The sequence below is a fragment of the Copadichromis virginalis genome, linkage group LG10 (assembly GCF_057382275.1).
Source record: "Copadichromis virginalis isolate Kocher_CV1m ecotype Utaka linkage group LG10, C_Virginalis_male_GT1.1, whole genome shotgun sequence".
Taxonomy (NCBI): Eukaryota; Metazoa; Chordata; class Actinopteri; order Cichliformes; family Cichlidae; genus Copadichromis; species Copadichromis virginalis.
In genome coordinates this window covers 12,661,588-12,679,167 of record NC_140627.1, presented here as the reverse complement: position 1 = coordinate 12,679,167, position 17,580 = coordinate 12,661,588, and the positions used below count along the sequence as shown (strand labels likewise).

At 39.7% G+C, this 17,580-nt stretch overlaps 1 protein-coding gene across 2 annotated transcripts in view; it reads left to right on the top strand.

Moving 5' to 3' along the window:
- npas2 (neuronal PAS domain protein 2) overlaps nt 1-17,580 on the top strand; it is a 43,711-nt gene that overhangs the window by 19,743 nt on the left and 6,388 nt on the right. For both annotated transcript variants that reach the window (XM_085469852.1, XM_085469853.1), the window contains exons 2-17: nt 7,342-7,540; nt 9,085-9,141; nt 9,779-9,933; nt 10,028-10,119; nt 10,454-10,543; nt 10,825-10,945; nt 11,797-11,910; nt 12,001-12,119; nt 13,951-14,033; nt 14,129-14,235; nt 14,358-14,505; nt 14,615-14,699; nt 14,790-14,916; nt 16,040-16,137; nt 16,281-16,367; nt 16,725-16,916. In XM_085469852.1, coding sequence (XP_085325978.1) covers nt 7,485-7,540; nt 9,085-9,141; nt 9,779-9,933; nt 10,028-10,119; nt 10,454-10,543; nt 10,825-10,945; nt 11,797-11,910; nt 12,001-12,119; nt 13,951-14,033; nt 14,129-14,235; nt 14,358-14,505; nt 14,615-14,699; nt 14,790-14,916; nt 16,040-16,137; nt 16,281-16,367; nt 16,725-16,916 — 1,731 coding nt within the window. In that variant the 5' untranslated portion in view covers nt 7,342-7,484. The remainder of the gene's footprint in view (nt 1-7,341; nt 7,541-9,084; nt 9,142-9,778; nt 9,934-10,027; nt 10,120-10,453; nt 10,544-10,824; nt 10,946-11,796; nt 11,911-12,000; nt 12,120-13,950; nt 14,034-14,128; nt 14,236-14,357; nt 14,506-14,614; nt 14,700-14,789; nt 14,917-16,039; nt 16,138-16,280; nt 16,368-16,724; nt 16,917-17,580) is intronic.

Genomic DNA, 17,580 nt, shown 5'->3' with positions numbered 1-17,580 from the left:
TACATACTGGGAAGTTAAAGGGTCAGTGGCCTTTCCTCTGTTTTTCATTTATAGGTTTGCAGCCAGTTGAAGTGCTTCCTGCTTTCTTATCGGTTAAAGGCAGCTACACCTACACTGGAAATCATAACACGGCACATTTAGAAAGACGTTTTTATATGTTATTGAATGCATTTTGAAACAAGTGTTCATGTTTGCATGTGCTCATCTGTGCGTACAGTATGCAGCGTTACACGTGTGTTTGATAAATGGTGGTGAGGTTGTACGCTTTCAAATAACCAATAATATGAATGTTGTACAGTCATGACGCAAATGAGAAAAGGGTAAATGCTGTGCAAATTATTTCAGATTTTATGTAATCTAGGCTTAAGCAGCAAGACCTAGATACATGTTAAAAACGTTTCCACACTGACTGAAATAAAGCTTGTCCAAGCCCAGTTAGTGTTTACCTGACGGCTTGAGCTGTCAGCTCAAACCCAGATGCAGGTGGATGTGGTCAGACAGTTTAAACCTGCAGACGAGCAGATAGTAGTCGTCCAGCGCCAGAGCCACAGAACAGCTTTCTGTGTGGAATACCAGAGTAGTTGTGGGGAATGGCGTTGGCTGTCAGAAAACCTGCAGAGAGACTTTTTCTGTTGCCTGGTTCACTTTCCTGTGTGTTATTCTAGGGTTGCAAAAAGTTATATATAATACTTTTGTGAGTCATTAGGCCTACTCAGCTTATCATGACACAGTTGTCCTGGTTATTCAGAGCCGTGGTTTATCTTTTTTCTTTTTTAATTGTAACCTTTCAATCTGGGAACCAGATTCTTGATTATTTTTGGAGGAGCAAATAATTTATATGTTTATAGCATGTCTATGTTTTTCACTTGTAACTGCATAATGTAAATGTATAACAACTGGTGGGTGACCACCGTGCAGTTTGTATTTCCTAGCTAATGTCCTTTTGAATTCATTACAGATATTTCCTCGTGGCTCCATAGTGCACTGCTTTCCAGGTTTGATCCCGGGAAAAGCACACAATTCCCCTTGGTGTTGAGACAGGAAGGGCATCTGGTGTGAAAATGCTAAAACATGCGGCGCTATCTACTGTGGTGACCGCTTGTGAATGAGGGAGCAGTTGAAAGTAGCTACTTTATTACATCATTATGTTTTTTGTTTGTATTCTAAAGAGGTTTTGTGTATTTAGCAAAATCTGTATATCAGACAGATAAAGCAATGGTGCCCCCATCTTGGGTTTTTAATCAAACAAGAGGTTAGTGTGCTAGCATATTAGCAAAGAACGTACACATACCTTTTAATTAGGGCTAACATATAGAGTATTGGAGCAGGCTTCTTGGTCAGATTGTTAATACTGCATAGCAGACCACATTATATGTAAAGTAATTTGATTTAAAGGCACTAACAGTGGTGCAGTGAGAGGAACAGTTCGCTGTCTCTAATTAGCTGATGCTAACACCGCTAACACTGCTGTGTTACCATGCAGTTGTCTGTCAAACCAGCTCTGCCCAAATAAGGCATTACTGTATACCTTAATAGCATTTAAAGGCTTAGTTGTTAAAAAATATATCACCCAGTAGGAGGGATTTAACCTTTTTCTGTAGCCGTCTGTTAGCCTCAAGCTACCATGTTTGATATACTGCAGCTTTTGCATTTCCGAAATGGCCTAATTTTTCAAACCTAGACAATGCATTTAGAGTTTTTTGGGGCGGGGGTTTTGTTGTAGTTTTTAAAACAGTCATAGCTGATAGCTAATATTTAAAGGGATTTGATTTTCCGAGCTAATTTGATATTAGTATTGGTTAGTTTTGTTAGTTTTTTATGTAATGAGCAAATGCTCATTACTATGCTAATGGTTAGCAAAGGTTTGCTAGGTTCTTGTTCATGGATGGAAAAGTAGTGGGCAATAGGGATGCATTTTAAGTCGAATTGTGAATTGTGCTAGAAATCAGAGGGTGAAACAATCCATGGATACATCAGATTTGTTAACTAAATTCAACAAATGCAATTTTTGGAGATTTAGTTCAAATCTCAAAGTACTCCCAGTCTTACTCTGTGCTCAGAGACGTTAAAGAGAGAGAGCTGCCCCACTGTTAACGTTACAATCTAATTTCTTGATTGTAACTCAAAATTTGTAGTTTAAGTGTTTATTTATTAGATCTGTTCAAATGCAGGCTAACTTTGCAGGTCTTAATTCTGATTTGTAAGTTGTGAAATAAAGTATAAGTAGAAAAATTATAGCTCTTGATCAGTTAAATATCAGTTTATCACATTATCTGGTCTTTTGCCTTACAAATTAAATACTGAGTTTTGCTCCTATATACTTGTGATTTTAGAAAATAACATTTCACCAAGCTGTACTTTGACAATGACACACTAGCAGTATGTGCATGCCATCAATATAGGAAAATGTTAATTAAATCTATTCTACATCACATGACAGAAAATCTTTAAAGCTCACATGCTCGCTGCCCGTATCGCTAGCGCTGTGTCAAACAGGTATTTTTTTTGTTGACAGAGAAATATCTACTGTCAGCATCTCTCTTCTCATCACGCGCCCATGCCTCTGCAAGCCAGTATTAAAGTTTGCTATCAAAAACAACCAGTTTGCTGCTGCTTTTGCATGAGGGTAATCCATCATTAAAAAGATCCACAGATAATATGACAGTTCCTTAGCATCTCATACGTTTTAAAACTACAAAATGAAAAAAATAAAACTCATCCTGCCTGAATGTGTTTGCAGCTCATTACCTGAGTGTTTTAAACATCATCACAAATACCCACCAAAAGGTGAAAAAGCAAAAGTGGAGAGGACATGAGAGCTTTTTAGATGTCATTCACTGCAGTAGAGGAGTACTTTTAGGTCCTCAGCTCTCAGCAAACAGCATGACACCAGCATGCTTTTTTACTCATTAAAGCCATTAGTGAGCTTCACCGACTCACATCTGAACTGAAAATAAGGGTTGTAAATGTTTCAAATGTGAATGTAAATTATTTTAATCTCAAAGTGATAATAGTTATTACGTTTAAATTAAATGCAAAGATGGAGCATATTAAACCTAATAACAAGCTATAGTTGAAGGTGGAGAGTTCTTTTAAACTGCAATACAAAGTCTAAATGCTAAGAATTCACAAAGAAAATGAACTATTTCATGGCCATTGTCATTGGCTCTGCCTTTTTTACAGCCTGTTTACATACAGTGTTCATCATGAACTTGAACTTCAGTGTACCACCTTGCGAAGTGAGCTCAGGTTTCAATGTAAAGGGTTTTAAATACCCGAAGGCATGAGTGTAACGAGACTCGGATGTTTTTTAGCTGTTGACCTTGCGAGGTGTGGTTTAACCTCAGTACTAGAATGCAGATGGATATGTGAGGTTTATTTTAGCTGTGCAGAGAAAAGATACATTTAAAGCTGCATGAGGTGATTCTTAATGCAGTGTTTCTCTTTAATCTTGCGAAGAAAAAAAGGACATTTACACAGTAGATCAGTTTATGAGTGGTAATTTCTGTTGCTTGCTATACAAACTTCAGCTTTTTTGTTTTGTCAACAATTCAGGAAGATCTTTTTCGTCTGTGTCTATGCAGTAAAAGCATAAACAGTCTAAAGAGTAGTTTGGCAGTAAGTAGGGCAGTAAATGCAGAAATTGTGTTTCTGATTAAACATTGGCATTTCCCCTCTGCGGTAGCTAATGTTTTTTTGTTTTGTTTCATTTAGTTTTTTTGCAAGGCATTTCTCATCAATCTGGCCCAATTAAATAAGAGCTTGATTTTTCAGTAACACTTGCGAGTTTCATTCTGAGTCTTTACCTTTGTGTGCAAATCTTTACTAAGCTATGGAAACCTGAAAGTGGAATGGAAGTTTGTGTGTCATAAAGAGGACATCCGTAGCTACACGCTAATGCTAAGACGTCACAAATTTATAGTGACCTAAGGCATAATGTCACCTTGTTAACATGGGAACCTTTTCCACAACAATGTACAAGTAATGACATTAAAGTTGCTTGAATTACTGCTTTGCAGTGAAAGACTTTCAGCAATATCTTCTTGCTTTGTGCCTCTCATTTGAGTTCCTTACCTTATTAGCTTACTCTGACCCATTTGACGCCCTACAAATGGCTTCATATAAGCTACAAATAGACTACATATATGCCCATGAAGTATGGGGAAAGAAGCAAACTAGAAATATAAATTATGGGTGAGTGTTTGATTTTTGCCTGCTGCTCTGTGTTTTGGATTCTTTTTGGACTGGAAGGATTTTACTGCGGAGCAGTTGCAGTAAGCTGAGGGCAGTTTCTGCAGTAAAACACAGACAAGGATAGCATAGCAAAATGTTAAACACCAGAGCCTGAATTTAACGCAAAATGTAGCATTTGGATCTTTAAAAATATGGATTGGCGTGAAAACAAAGCATAAGTGATATGCTTTTAGTTTAACAATGGTCACCTTTGAAATATCAGCTGTGTGCATAGTCTCCAAATATTATACATGCAAAGTTGAAAGTTCACATAATTTTCCTTTGCTTTGTTTTAGATTAGACCCCGACCTATTTATTGGCCATGTCGATATATTGGCTGATATTACGTATTTCAAAACATACCAGTACTGGCATTTATAAAGATCAACAAATAAAAATGTTGCACGGGGCCTGCTGACATCACAGTTCAGGTGTTTTCGTCATGCCACGCTACCATTAACTTAAGCCTCTTATCACTGCAGTGATACAGTTGGGAGGTGTTATTTATTAATAGAGAAAATTGTTTCAATATTTACCGGTGCACAGAGCAGAGAAACATCTTTTAGTTCCCTTATATTCAAGAGGAGGAACACATTTCCAGGCTGATATCTCCAAAGGTGGGCAGCTCAAAAGTAGTCTTTGGTGTTAGCCATACTGTCCCTTTAAATCAGATTTAAATGCATATAAGAGCATGAATTTCAGGATAAATGATAGAGAATAACTGAATAAAATGGTCTGAGGTAAATTACGATATCAAGCATGCCAGTGGGGAAATGTATACTTTAGCATATGAAGGAGGTTGAGAATGAGATTAATCCATGGATTTCCTCTCCAGAAGTTAGCCCATCATCTTTTCATATATTCCCCGTTAAGGAATGCACATAATTACATTTCTACAACAGTGCTGGCGTGCAAGTGGTTACTGGCTCAATTACCTCAGGCTGAAGTGGTGCTTAAACACCAGCTTCAAACAATTGTGTGTTCCTATATGCTCTATAGGAACAAGAGTCTGGAAACCCAAGATAGAAAATGATCCCTTTTATGAAGAAGGAAAGGGTGTGAGCTAAAATGCAGTTTTTCTTTTGCTTAGGCCAGAGACTTTTATTCTTTTTAGCAGTGAGCTGTTAAAGACTGCAACACATCACTCAGATATCTCCAGTCACAGTGATTCTCTTGTCCCTCTGGGTCTCGTTTAGATGCAAAATAATGGAAGCAGCAATATCTAGTAATTTTGCCTGAGGCCACTCAGTGTAGGCTACATTTGGAGTAAGACAAACACAGACGACTGCCTGCATTAAGAAGGACCACTAACTATAATTATAATTTGAATATAACTGATTCAGAGTTGAATTTATTTCCAGACCATGAAACCGTGGACAATTTTAATCAAGGTTAAACGAAAGCATGAGCGTTGCTTTCCTACTGGAAAGTGTCTGGAATATAATAATTGCTCTTAATTTCTGGCTTTCTAAGAAGATGCACGGTATTCTGTCAGCCACAATTAGGGGAAAACATATGTTTTCATGTATAGATTATATGGAGACGTGTTATTAATTGGTCTGTAAGTGAAAACAGTCTCATGCTGTTTAACTGGAGCTGTCCAAAGCTCGTCTGAGTGAGTTCTTAGTTTGGTCTATAAAAGAAGCGTCTGCTCCATGTTCTTTAAGATTGCCGCATACAAAGGATGTGTGAAGAAGGTGGCTGCTGTGCACTCTGTTTTTTCAGGCCAGGTTATCATAAGAAGTGTCTGCTTCAGACATTTTTCTAGGTCAGAGGAGCTCGTTCTAAGCAAAAACACTTCTTAGGTGATGCAGTACTCTTGCCAGGTGAAAATAGCTAATTTGTTTCATGCTGTGTTATTAATGTCTTTCAGCAGCACACATTAAGTCCTCACAGTAAAAACAGCATTTTTGAATGCAAGTCCTACAGAAAATGCTAACTTTCACGGTATTAACATTGGTGCGACTGATTGATTTGTTAAAACGGCAAGCTAATGGGGCGCCTGAGTGGCTCAACGGATTCAGCAGGCAAACCATGTGCTGTGAGAAGGCTTCCTATTGGTTGCAGAGGCCCAGTTTCAAATCTGTGATTAGGCCATTTACTGTGTGTCGTCCTGGTCTTTCTCCTATCTTTCCTGTCTTGTCTCCACTGTCCGCTCTTAAAAAAAGCTAGTGGTCTGTTAGTGGTCAAGCTCGCAACAAATGTCATATTTTCTTGATGCATTTAAAAAAGTGACTTGGGAGAACGTTCGTTTGAAATATTTGAACACAGTGTTCTAATGGAAAATCTTGTGGTGACAGTGATAGCATGTTTGCTTTGTATCCAGGACTTTAAAGGCTCAGTTATTATGGATTTAATTGCAGAAATGTCCTGAGAACAAGCAGTCAGTCTGCACTCACTCACTGGGTAGACCTTGCTAGTTTTTACCCCCGTTTGTCAACAGAACATATGCACACTGAACAGGATGGATCCATGCTTTCATGTTGTTTACACCAACTTCTGAGCTTGCTATCCAAATGTTGTAGAGAAATCAAGACTCATCAGATGGGACGTTGTTCCAGTGTTCCACTGTTGAGTTTCAGTGAGTCTGTGTGGATGGTACCCTCAGTTTCCTGTTCTTAGCTGGCACGAGCGGTGCCCAATGTGGTCTTCTGCTGCTGTCGCCCATCTACTTCAAGGTTCAATTTGATTTGTGTTTAGAGATGTTCTTCTACTTGTCTTTGTTGTAACAAGTAGTTATCTAAGTTACTGTTGCCTTCCTATCAGCTCCAAGCAGTCTGTTCTTTCTCCTCTGACCTTTGACTTCAACAAGGCGTTTTTGCTCAGAGAACTGTTGCTCACTATTTGAACCTCTTGTGTTTTTTCCCCATAAACCCTACAGATGGCTGTGTGGGGAAAATCCCAGTAGATCAGCAGTTTCTGAAATACTCAGACCAGCCCGTCTGGCACTAACAAGCATGCTATGTTCAAAGTCAGTTAAATCGCCTTTTTTCTTCATTCTGATGCTCGGGTTAAACTTTAGCAGGTTGTCGAGCAGCTGAACAGGTGTGTCATTGAGTTAATGCGTGCCCTGCAGTTTTTGCTCAGGAGTTTTGTCTGTTTTCACAGGATTTGGCTTTTCGTTAATTGAACTGAGGAGGTGGTGGACAACGGGACTGTGCTAAGTTTTTCTAAAAGAGCCTTCAGACAAGGACGGCGCGGATGGGACTTAAAAGACTTCAGGAAGGGCCTGGTTGGCAGAAGGAGTGAGTATGGACAACCTTTCTGATTTCGGAGGCCCCTGTCCGTCTGGCCGCAGGGAATGGGAGTGAGTATGAAATAAAGTGCTTTATTTAGCTCATGCTTCATAACCATCACTGTAGTGGTAAACACAATATACCATTCAAATAATTGTGAAAGTTTTCATGTAATAGTTTAAAGAAATCTGGTATATCTTTTTAGACATTACCATTTAGCAAAGTTTTTCATCGTCTTTCATTGTGAGCATGCACAAAACTACAACACATTTGAGAAATGTATAAAGATAAACTGCATAACAAACATGTAGTAAATGTTGTATTTTAACAATGAAGAACATATTTATCTTGAATGACCCTCAATTTGAGTTGTGTGAGGAGCGCGCTGTTCAATATTCAGGCAGTTCTCTTAGGACATCATCTGCAATGCAAAGCAAAAAAAACCCCTTTTATACAAATGTGATCAAAGCACTTACATCCATCAAGAGTAATGAAGCATTTTATGAATCACTGTGGGACTATATTAATATTGATCCAATACCACAGGAATAATAAGTTACACTCACGCAGAGTTGTGCACTCATAACGTTCAATGTTCCTCAGTAGTAGTTTTTTCTTTTTGTAATACCTGCTGTGTCTATGATGTACAAGCCGGTCACTTCTTTTGATATTTTAAAGATAACGCCCAAGTTACAGCCTGTCACATGACACTCTCATGGCAATGAATGTAATGCAGGTCATAGTCAGTGTAATCATGTAAAAACATTCTTATTTCAGTCTGTAAGAGAAAAATGCTCTTCGGGCAAAGTTGTATTTTAATGTCAGTTCACGCATAATTCACTGTTGGCTCACAAAAGCTTTCTTACAGCCTCACTTATTGGGTCACAGTCAGGAAAAAGTGAGAAAGATTGAATTTCAAAATAAGTTAGTTTAAAAACAAAACAAAATCTGCTCTGACAAATTGATACTGGCCATACCCGGGTCAAAGTCATGCACTGACAAGGTTGATTACATTTAACAAATTTTTTTATGACTGATTATCTCTGTTGCTGCTGATCAATCAGTTACACGCGATAAAAATAAACTCCTGCTGCTGTGTTCTCAGGTAGTAAATATCCTGTTACGACCAGGAGTAATTCGTAAGAAAAAAGATATGGAAGCGACTAGTGACTTGTGCCTTTAGACATCCAGCCACGTGAGCCTCTGAGTATAAAGCAATAATGCAAATATGGAGTAGGTCACTTACAAGCCACAGTGACCTGTTAAACATGGGAGAAGACCAGAGGCTTCAGATGCGGTTACCTCTAACATAATCACAGCATTAGTAGTGGTTGGTCCACACATTGTCTCTGATAATTTCTTGAGATTGACAATTAAATGGGCTTTTTTTTTTTTAAATTACAACATATTTTACCATCCTGGATGATTGAGCCATTGTTGAGGTTGATAGTGAAAACTGCTCTCATACTAGGACTGCTCAAAAGTCTTGCTGTGAAAACTGTTTGTTATATTGTGCAAAAGACAAAAATATGTCCTGAACTCATTATATTATCACTGACACGTGTTTGATGACGTCAAAGGAACTTCTTCCTAACGCGTATCCTTCTTTTTCAAGCACCAATAGCTGCATGGACGATTTAATGGATGAAGATGAGAAGGACAGGGCAAAAAGGTACTGACGTCTGTGCATACTGGGCAAACACTTCATGTATAGTATCACACATTTATTACTATTTACATAAATGGGAATGGCAATGGAAAACAGATTATTGGTGGTAGGTCATCACTTTAAAAGAAACTGGACTGGACATAATAAATGAAGAAATTCATTTCATTTTCCGTGACATTACGGTTAATCTGGGCCTCTTTTGGCTCATTTTGTATTTTAAACACTTACAAATACTGGTGTCTAAAAGCGACTGAGTTCTTAGTTCACAAAGGTTCGACTCCAGATTCACATATTACTTCTTATCGGAAAAATTCCTATGGACACTCTAGGACACGGTGTCATAAGATATCAAACTCAACCGTTGGTAGAATAACCAGCCTTCTCTTTTTAAAAATGTAAATTCTGTATGATTAAATCTATGTTTAATTAATTGTTTTCATGCCCTATTTTTATAACAAAGTACCCACAGATTTGAATATATTCAGGCTCTGCTTACATTTTCAGCACCGTGCCGCTGTTACATTTACCTTTCTTGTTCTGCTTGTTTTCTTTTTTCCTTATTCCAAACTATCTTCCGTGTAAACAGGATAGCTGAACTAAAGTCACTTAATTTTCACTTGCAATAACCGCTCTGTTATAGGGCATCCCGTAACAAATCAGAAAAGAAAAGAAGAGACCAATTCAATGTGCTCATCAAAGAGCTGTGCACCATGCTGCAGGGTCAGGGCCATCCGCGCAAGATGGACAAGTCCACCATATTGCAGAGGACCATCGACTTTTTGCAGAAACAGAAAGGTACGGGCTTTTATGTAGTCTTTCTATTTCTGTAGTCTTTCTATTTAGTTTTGTTAATTTAATAGACATATTTCTAACATTTTCTCTTTTCCAGACATCACTGCACAGAACGACACCTGCGATGTGAGGCAGGACTGGAAGCCTTCGTTTCTCAGTAATGAGGAGTTCACTCAGCTAATGCTGGAGGTAAACTTCAGGAGGATGTCTTTGAAGAGTAGCTGTTATTTAACTCTGCCATTAGGTAACATTAATAAACACAAAGGCAAAGCTACATCCTCTCTAAAATGATGATTTTTATTTTAAGCGCATGTATTCATAGTTTGCTATAAAATCAGCAGTGAAGACGTGAGGTCTCTTTAGGCAATATGCGAAAGCAGAGTAAATATCAGCACGTTAACACGTCAGCATAATGTGCTGATAGATTAATTAAGACCCGATGAGACATTGTGCAATTATTGTGCAATTTTTCAACATGCTGTAATACAGTAATATAATTGTGGTAACTTCCTCCCTCTTGCAGGCCCTAGATGGTTTCTTGGTTGCATTAACTACAGATGGTAACATCATATACGTGTCTGACAGTGTTTCCTCACTTATTGGCCATTTACCGGTAAGTAAGAGGGCCTCAAATTCATGCAACCATCAAAGCTCTGTATTGTCACTTAAGCATAGCAGTGATTTAGACAACATTAGATTTCACTTCACCATATCTGGTCCTCGTTTTATTTTTGTTGCCATAACAGTGAAGTTAGACAGAAAAAAGCTCTGTTTTGCTGCTTTATCTGAAGCAGATTGCCGTTGTGACTCCCATTAAGACTGTTGTGTAAGATATCACTTGTTGAAATGGTGCCAGGAAGACTGACTGCCATTCATCTGTCTTTTTTGCACCAGTCAGATATGGTGGACCAAAATATCTTGAATTTCCTCCCGGAGCGGGAGCACGGGGAGGTGTATAAGCTGCTATCATCCCACATGCTGATGACTGACCCCATTGCTGCTGACTTCCTTGACAGTGAGTATCCCGCTGAGCGGGCTCTCTGCACACACTGTGTCTGGGTCATCGTGTTGAAACACAGCGGAAGTAGAAAGGTTAAAGCCTGTAGACTGTCTCCCACTTTGGGAGATCAAAATGCTGTGGACAGAACAGTTGCCGCTGGTGTAATTCTCCACTAAAAATCAGCTCAAAAAGTTATGTTGGCTCAAGAATCTTCTTTCTTTGTTTGAAGTACAAAAACAACATTTGACTGTTGTTTTCTGTCTTGTAGAATTTTTGTCACAAAGACTGTTTGGACTGAAACTGAGATACAGAAGCTAGTTGAATTACGGTCTGCAGGTTATTGGATTGCTGATTAGTGTGTATCTATGATTAGACTTTTAGCTAATAATAGGAGCTAGCTTAGTATCATAGTTAAGACTTTAAATCACTGTTATGTTAGCACAGTAATCCAAAGCAATGTAGTATGGGAGGCTCAAGAACCTGACCTTAATCCTGTCTTACTATTGGACTTTTCTGGGGAAGAGAGAGGGCGAGTCGCAAGAGTCTCGGCCTATCTTTAGAGACCTAAATAGCAAACTGTCACAAAGCCAAGTCTGCAGTAAACAACATCCTTTGAGCACATCCATCATTTGTTTTTTACCAGTAAAAAGGATTACATTTTATTACCTTGCTATGCAAAGGTAAGTTTATTTTACACTGTCCTAGTACAGGAAACAAAGCAACCTCTTCTATTGGTGCCTGTCAGCATTTTGACTCTTTGGTTTTTCTGTGTCAAAAATACCATTGAGAAGCACCTCAGCTTTTATAATGATGCATGTAAACTTCATTATGTTCAGGGTGTAACCATGACAATATCTGCTTTTTAGGTGAGGCACACATTGAATTTTGCTGTCATCTAGCTAGAGGTAACATGAACCCAAAAGAGCCACCTGTATACGAGTATGTCAAGTTTGTTGGAGATTTTAAGTTTCACAACCATGGTAAGGATTTGTTTTCTTTTTAAAACAACTACATTTAGAAAAAACAAAACAGAAATACACATACATATGTACATGTTCTTGGTCACACAGTGCCTACGTCGTCTTGTAATGGGCTCGAGTTGACGTTACCAAGGAGTCTGCAGTCGTCTCTGGAGGAGCAGGTCTGCCTCATTGCTACCGTGCGATTAGTCACTCCGCAGTTTCTGAAGGTAAAACCAGCTTGAATGTTAAATCTTGTTCCTTTGTTTCTCTGCTTGTGACTCCACAGAGTAACACTTTACACATTTGCCTAACAAGCAAAAGACCCAGGGGGTGGAGGGTGCAAATCTCACGCGGGTTGCGTTAGGAAATCAAATATGTGGCGCTACCTGCTGTGGCATCATCATGTGAAAAAGGCAGCAGCCTGATGGCGCTTCTGTCGCTTTGTTTCTCTGCTTGTGTCGCTGTGTGTGCTGTCACTAAATCACTCGAGGGCTAAAATGTGGCACTAAAAGCAGTTTCGGTCCATGCAGCAATAGTGAGCTTGGATCAGTGGCACAATGAGGTCTGAGAGGTGACACACTTCGGCATACACTGATTCCATCGTGGCGCACACACTCTGGAAAACTTCTCGTGACAAATAGGTTCAGTGTGGCACACTGTGTACTTGCCAACTTGTTACATCATGAGGATACGCTGTGATCCCTAAAGGGCCCTTTGAGTTGAAATCTGGCCACTTGTCAAGTTACAGCTGGGAATTAAAGTCGCACTCAAATTTTTGTGAGATCAGCTCAGATTTTATACCCTTTCCAAGCATCCCAAAGGAAATTTATAAAATGGCACATTTCCAGCGATGGTTTGTTGAAGATTAATTAAATCCCAATATGTAAAAGAAGTCAGTGCAGTTTACATGTACAGGATGGTCAGTTGCTATTAAAAGCCAAAAAGCTTAGAACACCCCCCCCCCCCCCCCCCCCCCCCCCCCCCCGCCTGATCTATTGCACAGACTTCAGCTCTGCCGACTAGTTATTCCAAACTGCAAAACACACTGATTACACTGATTGGTCAGACTGGAACAATATCTACTGGGACGAATGACATGGAACGATTTTTTTCCTTTTTTCCGTCTCAAGATGAATCCTTTGTAAACAGTAGGCATCAGTTTTTCAAATGTAGAGAATACAAAATTCCCCAGTTCTTTTCAAAGGAGCATTGTTCTCATTTTCCATAGAGGTTCAAGGGCACAGCATTTTAACAGTGACACACAAGTGTTAATAAAAACGTTGGCATTTTCCCGGGCAATATGTAAAACGATAGACACAGCAACTGTGTCTTTGGTTTGTGGACTAGCATTATGGCTGTTGCCACGTTGTTTGCTAGTAATCCTTGTTTGGAAAAAGCATCCATCGTGTACATGGGTGTATTGCACAAATACAGACGCCTGTTTGTTAGTAAGTAACATGCTAGTAAAACACTTGACTTTCATTCGGCAGAGCTGGAGCACAGACTGTTTGGCAAGAAGCCATACTGTTTGTCAGATCATTTTATTAACATGTTCCAAAATGCGCACAACAAACGTAAATTAGCTAAGGCGACACCTCAGAGACTGCTAGTATCCTAGTTACCATGATGACACACAACATTAAACCTTTAATATAAAAATTATAGAGTAATAAAACAGAAATCATCCTCTTTACAGTTATTATGGACAAATTAGCCAGAGACCAAAACACTTTTCTGTACCTCCTCTTCTCTAACATTGGAATCTAAAGGGACTGACTCACTTTTGTTGCCAGCCTCAAGTGGCCATTTGAGGAACTGCAGCTTTTTGCACATGCTGCAGCTTTTTGCACAGCAGCATGCTGTTGCTGCTTGGTACCTCTAAGCATATTCTTGATGTGTAATGATCTTTTTGTGTTAAGTTTCATCATGCACTGTACCAACTCTGATATTAAAAACTATGACCATATACAGGACATACTGTACATAAAACACGATCATGCCTTGCTTCCCTGTGAAATATTAGCGGGGACCTTCCTCAGTCTTTTTGTTTTTGTTTAGGACTTGTGTAACGTGGAAGATCCCTGTGATGAATTCACCTCCAGACACAGCCTTGAATGGAAGTTTCTGTTTTTAGATCACAGGTAAAATATTTGTATTATCCTGACAGCTACCAGTCTATACTTAGAAAAAGTATTTCTTGCATGTTTATTGCCCTGTGTGCGTGTGTGTGTTTCAGAGCCTCGCCAATCATAGGCTATTTACCCTTCGAGGTTCTTGGAACTTCTGGCTATGATTACTATCATGTGGATGACTTAGAGCTCATAGCCCAATGTCACAAGCAATGTAAGCTACTTTTCTGTTGCTTTTTTTCCTACCAGTCTCCATGATCACTGTATCAAGGGCAAATGTAAAAATTGACAGAAATGTCAAAGCACTCATGTGGACTTTCTTTCTTCTCTCCTTAGTAATGCAGTTTGGAAAAGGTAAATCCTGCTATTATCGATTCCTGACCAAAGGTCAGCAGTGGATTTGGTTGCAGACTCACTACTACATTACTTACCACCAGTGGAACTCCAAACCTGAGTTCATTGTCTGCACTCACACTGTTGTCAGGTAAGCCTGGTTTCTTCTTTCTGTGTGTGTGTACACATTTCCTCTCTCTTTGGGTAAGGGGTGTATCGATCTAGCCTCCCTTAATACTGCATTTTCTGTTGTCCTTCAGCTATGCTGAAGTGCGAGCTGAAAGAAGGAGAGCGTTTGGCCTTGAAGATCTGTCGCCACCTGAGATAGCCCCGTCCTCTGTGAAGGTAACTCGGACACATACTGCACAGCGTGTGACATTTACAAGGTCAGCTTCAAACTTGGCCCACCATGTTGAACATTACTCTGTGTTCCAGGCTCAAGAGCTCTACCTGGACATCTGCTCCACACTGGACGCTCCACGGGACAGAAACAGCGGTGCACGTTCGGTGTCCTCCCACAGCTCCCGGAAGTCCTCCCACACAGCGCTGTCAGACTCTGCATGTGAGTCATCCTCTGCTCCCCAAAGTGCTAACTCACTCAACAGTAGGCCATTATTTACAGAAATGCTGCTCCTGTGTATGGGTGGAAGATCTGTTATTGGGGATTGTAGGCAGCAAAATAATGTGAGTCTAGTGATAACCCTCTGTCCCTGGGTTTGACATTTTCATTAGCAATGGAAATGGAAGATCAATCTTTAGTTTCCAGAAGAGTCCCACACTCAATCCTTATTTTTTATGTAATCTTTGTGATCACTAATAAAACTCCAGACGTTGTCACTACACCCACCTCGGTGTATGTGGGTGATGATGCATTTGTGAAAGGTTTCCAAGGCTTACTTTAGCCTGCCCTATTTGTTTGAGCCCCCATTCTCAACGACTTGCTGCGCTTCCACCCACTGCCTAGTATGCTAAAACATTTCCATCTGCATATTTATGAAGAATGCACCAGTGGCAGCTTCATTAAAGTTGTAGTTTTTGCAAAGTAAAACAGTGTGCCAGTCTTTCCTTAGCCCACACGTATATTAAACTTTGCTACAATGAAAAACCATTTGTGGTAGAATGAGAGTAATCACAGAATCCAAATCAGCAGTTTGCTATACAAAGAAGTTTTGGCTTTCTCTCAGAGAGGCTATAGTTTCTCTGTTTAGGGAAAAAATGCATAAAGGCCATTTTTGTTTGGGGAACTTATTTTAGAAATCAAAGTCTGTTGATAGGTCTTGTGGGAGTGTGGCTACAGTGTGGAAAATGTTGTATGAAGGCTTAACTGTGCTGCAGAAATTAGACATTAAAATTAGCTTCTTTTTTTTAACCTTGAATGTTGACACAGGCTTTATTTTTATCCTAAAGTCATAAGCAATTCTTTGGGCACCAATTTCCTTGTAGAACTGTTCTAAATAACTTTGCAGGGCAGGTCAGGATTTATTATTTCACGCCAAAAAAAAAAAATTACTGAGCGTCTGCAGATGAAGCCTAATACCTGTAAATGTGTTACTGACACAACGATTATGCCACTCGTGAAATGAGTATAAACGCAAGAAGGTAATTCACTCAGTTGTCGCAGTTACAAGTGTTCACATTAATTCACATGATTATGAATTTAGAGGTGACCTGTCTCTGCCCTGCAGCAGCAAACTCTTACACAGAAGCGTGCACACCATCGTGGCAGTCTGCTTCCATTGGGCCTGAAAAAACATCTGCCAGATTCCAGCCAAGCAGTTCAAAGGTCAGTTTACACAACGTTTACATGTATCTCTTTGTCTTTGGAGATAAAAATGGTTTTCGAGAAACAAGCGTGCACAGATAACACATTAATGTCTCCTAAATTGTGTTACATAAAACGATTTTTCCCATTTTTTCCCCCTGTAGAATTTGGCACAAAGACAAAATTCCTTTGACCTTGTTTCCCCAATGAGCGTCCCCCTTTCTCCTACCTGCAGCAAGCACTCCGCAATGGTTAGTGTTAAGACTTCCTCTCCAGCCTGTTGTCTTCTGCCTTTCTGTTTGTGTACAATGTCTTACTGTTACTGCTGGATGTGTTTATTTCACCTGCTGGTTGTGCACGGTTTAATAAAAAAAAAAAGAAAAAAAAGAAGAGTTATTGTGTATTTCTCCCAGAAATCATTCATCCGTGTTACATTTGAACTGTAGAATCAATATTGCACAAAAGGTTGGAAGATTGGTGTACTTTCCTCCGTAACAGGAATAAACCATTACATGACTCACGCTACTTGATTATAGCCACATTTGTCCATTTCCCTGAAAAAGCGCAAAAGTGTTCTTACGTCCCTTTCACCTGCTCTCTCTGTCCAGCAACAGCAACCACAGCAGCAGCAGCAACAGCAGCAGTCCTCCATGTATCAGCTGCAGCAGCCGCAGCTCGGTGTCATGAACCAGCTGAAGGAACAGCTGGAAGAGAGGACGCGCATTCTGCAAGCTGACATTAAGACACAACAGCAGGAGCTGCACGACATTAAGGAGAAGCTTCATCTTGCTAACCTACAGGTAGTGTTCCCACACTTTCAAATGAAGAGACTGCAGCGATTGTTTATTCAGCCGCGAGTTAATCTTGAGATCTTAACACAACACAGGTGGAGTGTTTTTGTTCTGTATTGGCAAAATGGGCAGCCTCAACTTCAGAATGAATGCTCATTACGTCCAGATCAGCTGTTGAGAAAAGTCAGCCTACACTACCTATAATAGCCAGTAATGGATAAAAGGCTCCACCTAGAGGCCAACATGAAAGACTGACTCCAGTGATTGTCTCTTTGTTTTGTGCTTACCTTCTGGATGTGCAGGCAACATGAGATGAGCTGTAATTTGAAGCATAAACATGCCACACATCAACATGTAACTAATCTGAATTGAACCTTAAACGATCCCCCTATACGTATCAGTATTACAGCATCCTGACAATGCCCTGTCTTGCAGTTAGAGACAAGTGATTTAGCCTGCGCCACAGTTTGCTATCTCTCGACCAAGTTTTGTGAAATTCAGCTTCTTTTACTTCTCTTGTGTAATCCTGCTGACATACAAATAAACAAGAAGTAATTTTCCAGTACATCCATCCATCAATCATATGGGTGCTGAGGTGTATTCCACCCGTCATGGGGCGAGGTTAGAGGTTATGGAAATCAGTAAGTTGTCTCTTTTTAGAAAGAATTAATTC